Raw genomic sequence first — 13169 nt, forward strand, 5'->3', positions numbered from 1 at the left:
ACTTCTGTAAGTAGCTCTGTCAAGTGCTTTGGCATTGCCCATGGGAAGGGTCTGAAGGATACCTCAGAGAATTGCAATCTTAAACTAGAGATGAAGATTTCAGCAGCAGCAGCAAAAACCTAGATCAGTACATTCCCAGTGAGAGTTACAGTTTCTCCAAGGGTCATGAGGTTTATGAAAGACAAAAAGAGGGAAAAAATGTTCTTTTAGGGGAAAAAATAATTAATGAAAGGAAGAATTATCAGTCAGTTCAATGTCTAGAGAAGATCAATCAAAGTCAAATTAACTTCAGCGGTGCAGTCAGGTCTTAAGTCTTAATTCCGAAATTTTGTATCCAGTTATTGCACTTTCCAGAGTTCATGGACTATTTTCAGCAAAGAAAATAAAGATGAAACTGTGGATTTTAGGAATGTCCTCAGATAAGATTTTGAGTTTTGTAGCCTTCTCAGTCAACTACACTTCTTTAATATGAAAAAAAAGCACATATACAAAGTGAAGTCCAAATCCTACTGAAGTCAATAAGAGGCTTTCCAGGAATTTAGATGGGCACTACATCAGGTTCCCCTGTTATTACAGAAAGAAAAAAGTCAGAAAAAATGAAGAAATAACTATACAGTGTCCTTTTAAAGAGAATCCTGTAGTTATAACAGTTGCCTGCTACAGTACCATTGGTACCAACAAGAAATATTCACAGGAATAAATGAAGTACAAATCCATTATCACATATCATTATTCTTCTCTTCCCTTGCTCTCCAGAGTCTCATGTGCCCTCCAAACTGAAATGGGGGGAGCAGGAGCACCTGAGGAGCAAGTGCATACAAACATGTTAAGTTCTGGAGCATCAACTCTGCACAACTTACTTTACTGAGGTGCTGCCCAGAACAAACAGGTAAAAATCCTTACACATTGTCTAACAAAAAACAGTATTTTTTCCATATATATATATATATATAAATCACAGTCTTCTGCACAGCAGAAGCTTATAACTAAAATACTTTAGGATTCATTCTTTTTTAGATAGACATAACAAAATGCCTGCAAATATAATACAGTGAGGACATAACAATTCTTAGTATACAAAGAGTGAACATGGAATCATACATTTTATCCACATTCTACTTGTGACTGAAATCAAAACTCACTTGGAGTTTTTAAAAGTCTCTCTTAAAAAGTCAATCCCTTCAATAAGATGTAGTCAGTGTATAGTAAGAATATACTCTTTACATACATGGCAATAATTAACTGTAGATACAACAGGCTAAATCCTGCCCTGTTCTGGCCTGGTGAGTAAGAAAGACCAAAAGGAGCAGAAAGCCTTCAGAGGCAGCCCAGAGAGATGGAGACAGACTATCCATGTAGCATCCACAACACATGTGTGTACTTCTCCGTACAGAGAAGTTGCATCTTGTCTGAGGAGACTATTTACATCATAAAGGATTTCAGAAGCTCTGCTTACTGAAATGCTTCTTCCTATGTGCCAGTAAACATTTTGGATGCTTAAGATCAATCTCAGTAAGCCACTTTTAAGCACAGACTGAAACTCATCCCAGTTCACCAGGGTATGTAAGTGTACTTAAGTCCCACTTCTTAAATCAAAGTGCATTACTGAAGAAAACAATTTGGCGAGTCAACATCAGGGCTGCCTCCCAAAGCAGCTTGCCTAACAAGGTTACTTTCTGACAGGACAGGATGCAACCCTGCATCATCTGAATGTAATGAAATGTTCCTTTATATGTCTGCAGCACGATGTCAGTTTTAGCGGCTAGGCGTTTAGATATGGTACATACCTTACAATTTGCTACTGGAAACATATACAATTACATATCTCACAAACTTAGTAACAGTGCAGTTACTTATGCGGTTACATGTACAGTAGTAAAAATAACAATTGGATATATTTTTTTTATCAACTTTCCAGAAATTACAGGGTAATTGGTGGTATGTATAATGAAACATTGCCATCTGCTAATTTTATAATGCTTCCACCCATATAAGCAAAAGTCTAAAGGAGAACAAGCACTTTTCAGAGATGATGGTTTGTTCCCTTTCCCCATCAACAGAAATGTTTCTACGTATAGATGCGAAACCCAAGCTATTAAACTCTTAGTGATGTTTTCCATGTTACACACGAGCTCATATCAATCCCTGCAGTCATTTTATTACCCTGAAAAGAATTATAAAAAGGATATATTCTGATAATATTTTTCTTAGGATTTTATTAAAGATCTGATGTCTCTGAAAAGATAATTGTGGTAACTTATATTTTCTTATTATTAAGCCTTTCAGCAAGGGCCCAGATTCAGCTATCCCTTTTTTATGCTTTAACTAGAATTAACTGAATTTATAAAACATGTCTTTTGAGAAAGATTTGGGCATATTTGATTGAAATTTCTTTTAATGACAAAAACGTCTGTTATTAGATAATGAGGAATAATTTTCCAGATCCTATGAAACACACTTCTTAGCATTGTACATTCATATTTATTTCTGGGACTTCCTTTAAGCAAATGAATGACAATTTTCCATCCAAGTCACTTCTATGTCTCTTCCCTCATCTAGAGGGTTTCTTGAGATATCTCTTGGGGGACCATGTACACACTGAAGGGACCAAGTACAGAATCTACATAAAAGGAAGTGATTTTGACAGCTATGAGAGCTCTGCTGATCAAAGTCAGTCAACAATGAAAAGATAACTTCTAAAGAGACTATTTTTAATGAAACATTCAAACTTTTAACCTCTCGTAATGTGAGAAGAGAAATAGGATCATATATGCTGTCCTTGATTGATACATATACCTCTCAGTATGTCTTTCATCATGTATGGAGAGAAATATATGGCTCATAGAAATAATAAGATGCGTTAAATAAAACTCTTGTTTTTTTCTCCTTGTAAGATAATCTGAAGAGCAGCATAAAAGAGGTCATATGATCTATTTCTACAAAACCATTTAACACTCATCGATAAGATCTTTGCAAAATTGTTTACCCATTCAAGTATCTTCAGGAGATATGTCACCATACTTGCATATACTGTAAGTCACTCCAACATTTATAAAACAACACTGATAGACAAAAAAAAAAAAAAAAACCAACAAAAACACCCATAAATATTAAAAGCTCAAAAACTTGACTATCAAGTAGTTAAAATTATTGATCTTTACATTATACATTAATTTCATTCTGTCCAAAATCATTCTGTGATTGGTAGTTGTTGAGGTCTGCAGGGCATTGAGTTGCAACTCATCTGTAGGTCAGCAGAATCTTGCGTATCCACTTGGAGTAAAATGCCACCCGAACAAAAATCCCAGGGCGATTTCGGATGGCACATCCACGGCCGGGAACAATCACCCCCACGACAATCTTCACCCTGTTTTGTTCACAAACCAAGGGACCACCATAATCTCTCTAAGAAAAAAATACAAAGAACGTCACTTCTGAAAATGCTACACGACATAGCTCCCACTTGTCTCCTATTGCCGGAGTAGGACCTAGTCTTGCCAAAGGATGAAACCCAGCTACCAACACCTCTTTCACATTCAGAGCTTATATGAGACAATATCACAGGTGCCCTTTGATCTTAGGTTGGTTCATCCAAAAGTTTAGCTATAGGATCTTTCTTTCTACGCAATTCTAATAATTTCCAACTCCCATCCCACTACCAGTGATCTCAATGACCTCTTTCAGCTACCTGGCAAGCGTAATATTTATTTATGTACATATAGGCCAGACAGTCAGATGAACTTCTTTGTTGTAATAAGAGGCTCTGGATAAAAGAGCATAGACAGAGTCCATGAACGGAGTCATCCATCAGTCAACCATCTCACAAGGCCCTAGGATGAGAATCTATGTGTTTTTGTAGGCAGGAAAACAAAACAAAACAACAACCCCCCAAAAAACAGGACTGATCATATTTTTTAGTGAAAGAGCCCTAACTAGTTAAAATAACTATGTTTGTTTTTCTGATTGAATGATATATATAGATACCAATATATGTATACTTACTATATGTATATTCACTATGTTCACCTGAAATATGGTGTAAGGCCAACTTGGATGGAAGTCCTATTTAGCACTAAAATCTACTAATTCATTTTAAATTAGATTAGAACTTTAATTTAGAGTATGTTCATATAGGTCTAGGATCTGAACATAGATATTGCAGTTTTAACCCATGCTTAAAAACTTACAGCAAATCCAGCAAACTGCCCACAAAACTAAGCACAAAGCATTTGTACCAGAGCATGAGATACTGTTTCAAAAACTAAAAGCTGACAATTAGCATTCTATTCTCTCTGGATTGCTAGAGAAAAAACAATGCTTGACCTTTATTTGCTTTTTTTTTTTTTTTCTCACTGACTGCAGATTAATTCCCACATGGGCAATGGACTATGTCAGAACCATCAAAGCTGCTCATAAAACATTTTGAAAAGTGGAGTTTCACCTGACAGTCTGATTTTGTTCTTCTGCCTATTCTTTACTGAGGAAGGAGGCTTCAAAGGGAAAGTTAGGGAGCAGGAAACTATCCAATGATTAAGACTGATTACTAATATTAATTCAGTCCATTTCTTCTTTAAGGGCAAAACAAAGTGCAGGATCCCCAGCAGACTTCCATGCAGCTGTTTCATTAATAAACCTTAACATGTCTAAGAGCTCATTTATAATTAAATATTTAATTTTGAAGAAAATGCTCTGCAATAATAAAATGATCCTGTGAAACATTAATAATGAATGGAACACTTCCATTCTTCAACCTTAGGAAGACGTGCTTTACCCACTGTTTTCCTTACCCGTGAGCAGGGAAAATTTCGCTCTTTGATTAACATCAGTAGTAGGAAGCCATCTCTTTTACTCCAAATACTGAACGCACATTGATACTAATGACCACTTTCCTTCCAAACATCAGGCAGAGTTTGCACACAACAATGATATTTTTCTGCCATAAATGATTTACAATATTTCTCCTCTGCCCTCTTTTCTTCACCATCAAAACAAGTCCCAAACCCAAAAGTCTCAATCAAACACCACCATCATTGAAGTAATTCCACTGTTCTCTCTGAGCGTTGGCTCAGCCTTATTAAGGAGTCTAAATGCTATAGCCTCCTGACATAACACTGAACTCTGCATGCTCTGGGGATCTTTCTTATGTTATCAATCAGCTCTGTCAGGCACTTTCTTTTTTTTTTTTGGATTTGCATGCAAATCCTCATGTACCTAATTAAACTTGCTCCAGTCTTTGCTTTGCTTTATTCAACCAAAACTGCTGTTGCTAGCCCACAGCCCTCTTTAGCTGCTCTTATATTGAACAGAAACAAACTTATCTCAGTCTAGCAAAGTGCCTAGGTGCATGAAAAATTTTAATGCGCATTTAAGTCCTTTACTAGTGGGGTGGTATGCCATAACTGAGGCATAGGAACTTCTTACAATGCTTTTGTAGAAAAGAAATCACTGGAAAGACCGTTCAGCTTGCAGTGCAGAAGGATGGGTATATTTATATATTTTTGTCATTTCTAAGTGTAATGCAGAGAGGATAATTAGATAAAACCCTATTTTTTTTTCTGTGAAAGAAGCAGCAAAGTTGATGGCTCTTAATACATTCTTAGCAAGCAGACTATTCACCTCACATGGCCCGGCACCGACGGTTTCAGCTGCAGCACAGATTTCTGACTCATTCACAGTGATCTTCCCTTTGAGATACTGGTTGCATTTCTCATTTCCCAAAATAAACAGGTTTGCTGCCCGGAGAAGGCCATCGTAGTGAACTACTAGAATTGAAAACAGAAATTGCTATTAGCAAAAACATTGAAGATAAAGCTTGATTTGATTTATGCTGCTTCGGTCATGTTTTCTCTGGAGGACACTTGCTTCCTTCCATTCTCACTGTTAATATGTGCTTGTCTTTTCAATTTCTTATATTTGTTACGAGTACGATTTAGAAGAAACGTGTTTGGTGTGCATGTCTGTTTAAATCTCAGAGAATACCTGGGTTTTGTTAGTAGGAGGGTTAGATAACTAGGTAAGAGGTGGGTTTATTCCACATCCCACTACCAGCTTGCTTTGAAACATCACAGAAATGAGAAAAAAAAAAAGTGAGTGTGAAGATGCCAGCGGAAGTGTTTTGTTCCTTGCGTCGCACAGGAGTTATAGGGGTTAATGGGCAGTGGCACTGCCACCACAGGCAGCCAGGGGCAGGACTTGTGACTTGGAAAGCACTGAAGCCCTACAGCAGCGAGAGGTCAGGAAGCAGGAGCCTTCTCGATCCACGTGTCGGAAGACAGTCCTATGAGCTGTGAATGTAAGTAGGAGGCCTGGGCTCTGCACAGCAGCAGTTGGATGTGCCAGCCTTGCCCTGCTCTGAGTGGACATCCTGCTTCTCTAAATAATAATAATAATAATAATAATAATAATAATAATAATAATAATAATAATAATAAAAGGATGCAATACTTCTCTCCCTGCCTGGAATGCAGGGAGGATTACACTAAGTCGTACATAAAATACCATGTAAAATCCTTGGCTGACAGACGCTGTGTCTATGTGCCGTTACGTAAGGCCGCAATCCTGCAGATCCCATTACAGGCTCTCCCGGCCGCGCCGCCGCGTCCCCTGGGCCGCGCTGCCAGCACCAAAGCCGCCCATCAGGGAGAGGCTGGGACACACTACTTGCCACCCACAAAGAAATGTGCAGTAATGGGGACAAGGAGGAGAAGCTCCCATGTGTCCCTCGTGCCTCCTGAGCAGTGCGGCTGCTGCTTGCTGTGGCAACGCAACGTTGGAGCACAGCAATTGTTGGAGTAATTATTGTCAACTGGCAGCTATTAACTTTATATCAACACATAATTAGCCAGATATAGCATTTACCAGGCTAAATAAATGTCTGTTTTCCCATATATTTGTATTTAGTTCACGCACAACCTGTGTTTAATAAACATTAGGTTGCAAAGTCAAGTAAGCAAAAGTTGGGAAATGCCAGATTTCAGGCTGCCTATGTGTCTTTAATTCACTGACTTTGTGTGTGTCAATTATAACAATGTCTTTGATTCCATGATTCTATATTAGTCCTTTTTTTTTTTTTTTTTTCCCCAGCCCACACAGGGCTGCCTGCTTTGGGATGCAGAAAGAAACTGCTCAGATAGATGAATCAGAATTTTACAAAAAAGGGTTAGAACTCTTCAAAATAATCCTGCCAGGGGTTTTTTAACATACAGAGCAGTGTATTTTTCTATAGTTAGTTCTTTGAAATGTTTGAATCACTTTGCTTGTCACTGAAACTTAAAAAAAAAAAAAAAAAACGGAAGAAGGGTGGACTAGTAGAAAATACTTCACATTGAATGATTTTAGCTGAAATACTTATAGCTTTATATAATTATAAAAAATCAATTTGCTTTTAATAACAAGAAGTTTTGTACAATCCCAGCATTTGGCAATGTCAGTAGCCTCAGCTATAATGACCAAAGGTAGGAAGCAAGCTGTCAACATATTCATTTAATTTTAAAAAATTGTTTCTTACATCCAGTGTATCCCCAGCCATAAACACTGCAAGCAGTCTTCTCTGGAATGGTGCATCCAGAAATAGGCAATCGTATTATATCTACAAAATTTGTCAATATGGCAGGTCTGAAAAGAGAAAACAAATAATAGATGTGATGAATTTTACCTGGCATTCCAAAATGTATCTTAGGAATTATGTTAAAAACTATCATAGACCACAGCAACTAAAAACTGTGCCAATTTTCTTTCTTTCATTTCCCTCTTTAGAGAATATGATGGATCTTTCTACCTACTTTTTGTTACAGCTGTTAATTTTCAAAAGATTTCTTGAAATGCTGTCACCACTTTCCTCTTAAAAGAAGTAATGATGACATTTCATTTGAATAAATAGTTTTGATAACAAAGAGATAGTTCAAAAGGTCCTGTATACACAAAGATCTGAGTTACAATCTGGTGCTTAATCTAAGCACAGTAAAAACACATAGTTTTTTTCTTTCCTTGCTAAACCTGCTTATCAAGAAAAAATGTGGTAGCATCTGTTTTCTGAGTAAGGTAGATGAGCCTGCATTTCTACATATATCAACAGAAAAACAGACACTTAAAATATTCATATTATGCTGGTGAAGTGCACAGAAACAGCTGATACGAGCAACATTATTTGTCTTCTCATAGTTTACCTTATAGAGATGTAATCTGCAGTATTGCAAGAGCAGAGAACTGAATAGGCAATTCTTATTTAAGAGGAATCTCAGGAGTTGAAAATCCTGGAGATAATGATGGTAACAACTAACCTGCTAAGCTTCAGTAAGACCAAGTCCGACCCTTCGGGCCCATAGACCAACTGGGAAATATTCCGAACTTGTTTATGCTTCTCCTCTCCCCTTCCTTTGATATTATGGACTCCAAGCCAGGCTTCATAATCTTTCAAATCTTTGTACCTAAATGAAGCAAAGCTGGTTAGGCTTTTGCTGAGTGCGTAATAAAATAACACACAAAAACACTCTGCTTAGTATCATTATGCGGAAAGATCTTAACTAATACTCTTCAGTAGAAATGCATCAATGCTGCCAATTGCTTTTCCAAAATCAACATGTTCAAATGTAAGCTTTTGGGATGAAGCCACTGCATAATTTTAAATTTAACTGTTACTAACATGTAATTTTTGTTTCCTAATAGTATCCAAACATTTAGATCGTTGGACAGTCTGAACCTTTTTTTTTTTTTTTTTTTGAGATTTGCCCAAGATTTCTGTTTTATTCAGTCCTGTTCAGCAGAAGCATGAGATTCTTTTCATAAAGAGGCAATTGTCTAGCCATTGCAGTTGGAAAATGTATTTACACTTCTAGGTAAAAAAGCCCGAGATCTATTAGATTAACAGCACCAATAATAGAAAATAACAGGGTCCCACAGGACTTCCTACATCAGAAGAGCAGTGTTAGACCCAAACAGGAGGGAAAAGTGCAGTATGTAAAAGCAGAAAGTGTTGTGGTGCTAAGTAACAGAAAATACACAGATTTCAATATTGCACTACTACTGTACCGAGAAGGGAAACACTGTCTTGCTGTTAGAACCCAGTCTTCCTTTATCAAAGAGCCTCCACAGATATGTTTATTCCTGAAAACAGAGAAAACAAACAAACAAAAAATAGTGTTCATTTCTATTTATTCAAAAATTCTAACAGTATTTTTACTGTCAATTTCCCAGATACTTTTAATGCATTAGTGCCAGTGAAAACCAGCTGTTTGATAGCACCCCCAAAATTCCTCTCTGTTCCTTTGCGCTATTGCTTCAATATAGGAATATGGCTCCAAATGTATCACCCAGAAGACAAAGAAATTTGGCTACTTAGTTCACTTGCCAGTTTCAAAGTTGGATCTTTAATAAGGGAACTACATAACAACATAAAACTGGGGGAGAATTCTTTGTAATAGGAACTGGACTGAAACTTTTAAGTAAGCCCCCAAACTGCCACCAGATGTAAACAACACTCGATCATTATTCAAGGAGGTATTATTCAAAGCATTGACCTCAAGGTGGAGACTTTCTATGTGATTGCTAGTCCCATGGCATTTCAGTCCCCACATACTTCAGTTGGAAACAATCTGCAGTGTATGAAGACCTACGTGTGATTATAGCAAAACTGCAGCATAATATATCAAGGGAAATCCAAGCAATTAAACGTGACAGTCCTTTCAGGAATTAAGAAGCATGTGGAATGTAGATTAATTAGTTTCCTTCTTTGTGCCTCCAAAATCACATTCATTTTCTGTTGCTCTTTGGAAAGTGAATCAGAATTGTCAGCAACTTGGGCAAAGCTTAAAAATCTCACAATTTATAAATTCAAATCACACAAATGTTCACAGCTTTTCAGAGTACTACTGGAAGGAACCCAGCCTTCATGTACAGTTCAAAGACAGCAGAATAACAGACGCTAGCCATTTTCTTTTTCTTTTTTGGGGGGTTGGGGAGGGGTGTGTTTTGGTTGAGGAACAAAATATCTCGTCCAAAAAGCTGCATTCTTTTTTAAATCTAGGCTGCCTAGTTTTATTACAAGAATGTCATAAACAGGAGTGCAAATGTGTGTTCGTGCATATTATCTTTATGTAACGGTTTACAAGATTGCACCATCTGCTTTAGAAGATTGACCACTGCACATATGAAGATTAAAGTTCTCATTTAAATATGGCCCACATCCAGAGTAGAGTCTCTGAAATAGATGAAGTTCCTCCAGATGTACTTAATTATATCTGATAATGGAATCTATATCCCATATTTGAGAATGTGATGTTGTATGTCATTTATTTAACATTTAGAAGTGGTCCTCAGTTACAAAATAGAAACACGAGTTTGTAAGCATCACTAAGCCTTTTATCATTGAGATAAACATGGCAATTTCATTTTGAGATGTGTGGTTAGATTTTGCCCAACAAATATACCCACATGTAATACATAAAAAACACATTATGCCACTTAAATATTTTAGGGATCCCACTTTCATAAAGGAATATATGATTATTTAAATGATCATTCTCCTTACCTATCTAAAAATTCATCATCAGCAGCTATCAAGGCCTATATAGACCTTGATGTGTGAAAAAAAAAAACATTTCCATATAATGACCTATCTAGGTATCTGTTGCAGAAATAGAGTAATATTCCTCTAGAAATGTTTTTCTGGGCCATGCTCTACACTTCTAAATGGCCCGATCCAAGGACATAAAATGCACAGGTTACGACGGCATGTAAACAATCCTCAATATTTTTTCAGTTCATAAAAAGTAATGCAGAAATTAATCTTTTCTTTTACCCTAATTTTGAGTTAGACCTATTTGACAACATAGTCTTAAAAGGGACTTCAACTGACAAATCACAAGCTGAAAGCATTGAGCTGTACTTCAGTCTGTATTACCAGACAAAAGATTTTTTTCTGAAGCATGAGATATTTCCTGTTATTCACTAATGATTCACACTTCAGTCTAGCTGATGAGTTATGAACCAAACAGTAATGAACACAAGAAGCAGTAATTCTGTGTTCTGGCTTTATGTAATAGCAAAGTAAGATCTTGTATAATGTAATAAACATTTCCAGCAGTACCCTTTGGGGTCTTGTTTTACAGGGTGTAAAGGATTTCCTTATATTTTCCACTCATATTTTAATACAAACTAAAATTCATTTGCATGTAATGATAAGAGCAAAAAGTTAAATTTGATATGGGTGTAAATCCTGAACCCAGCAGTTTGCAGATGAATGTACTGCTGTTAAAATGCAAGTATTGACATGAACCTCAACTTTCTTATAATGGTAACAAAAATAACAGTAATAATCCTGCTGGACACTAAGCCAGTGACTTGAAAAGATCTACAATAGCTAATCTAAGGAGAAGAAGTCTATGTACGCTTTACAAGATGTTATTTGTAAGCTAGCAGTAATATACAACTAGCAGAACATATAATCATTTCACTGACAAACAGAACACTTTGGAATCACCAGATGTTCCAGGAAAAAAAAATAGATGCAAAATTATTGTAGCCATTTTTTTTCTATTGTACCCAAAACAAATACTCTATTATATGTATTGTTTTTCTGTTCAAAGTGATATTTACCTGTATGTCAGACTAACCATCCATCCTTTGTTAGTCTGTGTTGGGTTTCCATTTACAACTCTCACCTGTTTTGTTGAGGCACAAGGAATGACAGTATCTGAAAGCAGGTCCAGAGATCACATTTTACTAAAAACAGCGGTAGGAAACCTGTACAGTTGCACATAAGGACCACAAGAAGGTCAATATTTACCATGGATAGGGTTTTCTTTCTTGACCTAATAAAATTTATTTCTAAAGAATTCAAACTACTTCACTGAAGCTGAGCTCAGTGTCTCAGTGTATTTATGGGAGATTCTAAAATACACATATTTAAATTAGTTAATTATGGAAATTCACATAGTTATAAAACAAAAACTGAAAACCATTACCAGATCTCACGACTTGCAAGACAGGAAGGTGAGAATACAGCTACGAAATCTATCGGCAAATCAAGCAATTCTCCTTTTTTTAAAGTGTTTTTTACCAAGCTACAGGTAAATTTCTATCTTTAGTAGATCTTTTTCAGTATCCCAATCTGAAAAGAACAGCTAGTCTTAGAGGATACACTATACACAATGAACACAGTACATTTGCAAACTTACTTACCATCTAAATTGGTTGTGATAGGAGTTGTATCACCTTCACCTAGACAGACACATAAGACATCCATAAGACAGAAAAATTAAAAGGCATCTAAAAATTGAACAGGGTCACAATAAACTAGAAAATGGCATATTGCTAATTCATAAAATTTAAAACTTCAGTGCTTTGTGATTAGGCTGTAAAGGTGCAATTTGGTAAGGATTAACCAGAAAGCAGAATGGAATAGAATTAAACATTTTGCAACACTGTGTTTCAAATATATCAGACTGACTGCCACATTTGATTTATATCTTTTATTCAAAAAAGTCAATCTTAAAAATGGAGCTGTGATGGTTTTTTTTTTTTTTTTTTTTTGATTGTTTGTTTGTTTTGGTTGGTTGGTAGGTTGGTTTGGTTTGGCTTTTTGTAAGCTTACAGGAACTATAGAAGTCAAATGATAAAATCCAAATAAGCTCTAGTGAAATTTTCTAATTTGATAAAAACCTTTGAAAACTGAGCCATTTTTGTATGTCTTTGCTATCCGCAAAAGGTTCTCCTGATGAGAATATATTCTCCAAAATCTGCTTTGATTCTATCCTCTAGCCCAAGCCAAAATGTAGTTACAGTAAGTCTCTTCCTGTTGAAAACTTTTGCCTTCAGTAAAGTGGTCTGCAGTGTGTCCCACAGGTATGAGCCAGATGTATGATGGCACCTCCTGGAAATTTGCACGTGCAAACCTAAAATTGTCCCATATGGTTTTAGATGGAAATCTAATAGGATAGGTTGTTTTATATACGTGTAACATGTACAGATATATAGATGTATAGATAGATAGTTTTATGCATATATAGATACAGGGATGGATGGATAGAAAGATATAGGGTAGCTTGATCAGACCAACTGCAGGCACTGGGTGTTTGGTAGCTGACAGTACATTGTCTGTATCTGTTAAGCTGTTCTCACTGCCCAAATAAGCCACCAATAATTTAAAACTAGTCTACACAAGTTAGGGTTGT

At 36.3% G+C, this 13169-nt stretch overlaps 1 protein-coding gene across 1 annotated transcript in view; it reads right to left on the bottom strand.

Annotated features, from left to right (window-relative positions):
- Nucleotides 1-2993: 2993 nt before the first annotated feature.
- The window catches only part of HGF (hepatocyte growth factor), a 55145-nt gene continuing 44969 nt past the window's right edge, over nucleotides 2994-13169 (bottom strand). Inside the window, exons 12-18 of the mRNA XM_088523519.1 lie at nucleotides 12178-12216; nucleotides 11593-11689; nucleotides 9028-9102; nucleotides 8280-8426; nucleotides 7508-7614; nucleotides 5617-5762; nucleotides 2994-3405 (exon numbers count right to left, since the gene is read on the bottom strand). Coding sequence (XP_088379645.1) covers nucleotides 3241-3405; nucleotides 5617-5762; nucleotides 7508-7614; nucleotides 8280-8426; nucleotides 9028-9102; nucleotides 11593-11689; nucleotides 12178-12216 — 776 coding nt within the window. The 3' untranslated portion in view covers nucleotides 2994-3240. The remainder of the gene's footprint in view (nucleotides 3406-5616; nucleotides 5763-7507; nucleotides 7615-8279; nucleotides 8427-9027; nucleotides 9103-11592; nucleotides 11690-12177; nucleotides 12217-13169) is intronic.

The sequence above is a fragment of the Tinamus guttatus genome, unplaced genomic scaffold, assembly GCF_059628265.1.
Source record: "Tinamus guttatus ecotype Peru unplaced genomic scaffold, ASM5962826v1 Tinamus_guttatus_pri_ptg000193l, whole genome shotgun sequence".
NCBI lineage: Eukaryota > Metazoa > Chordata > Aves > Tinamiformes > Tinamidae > Tinamus > Tinamus guttatus.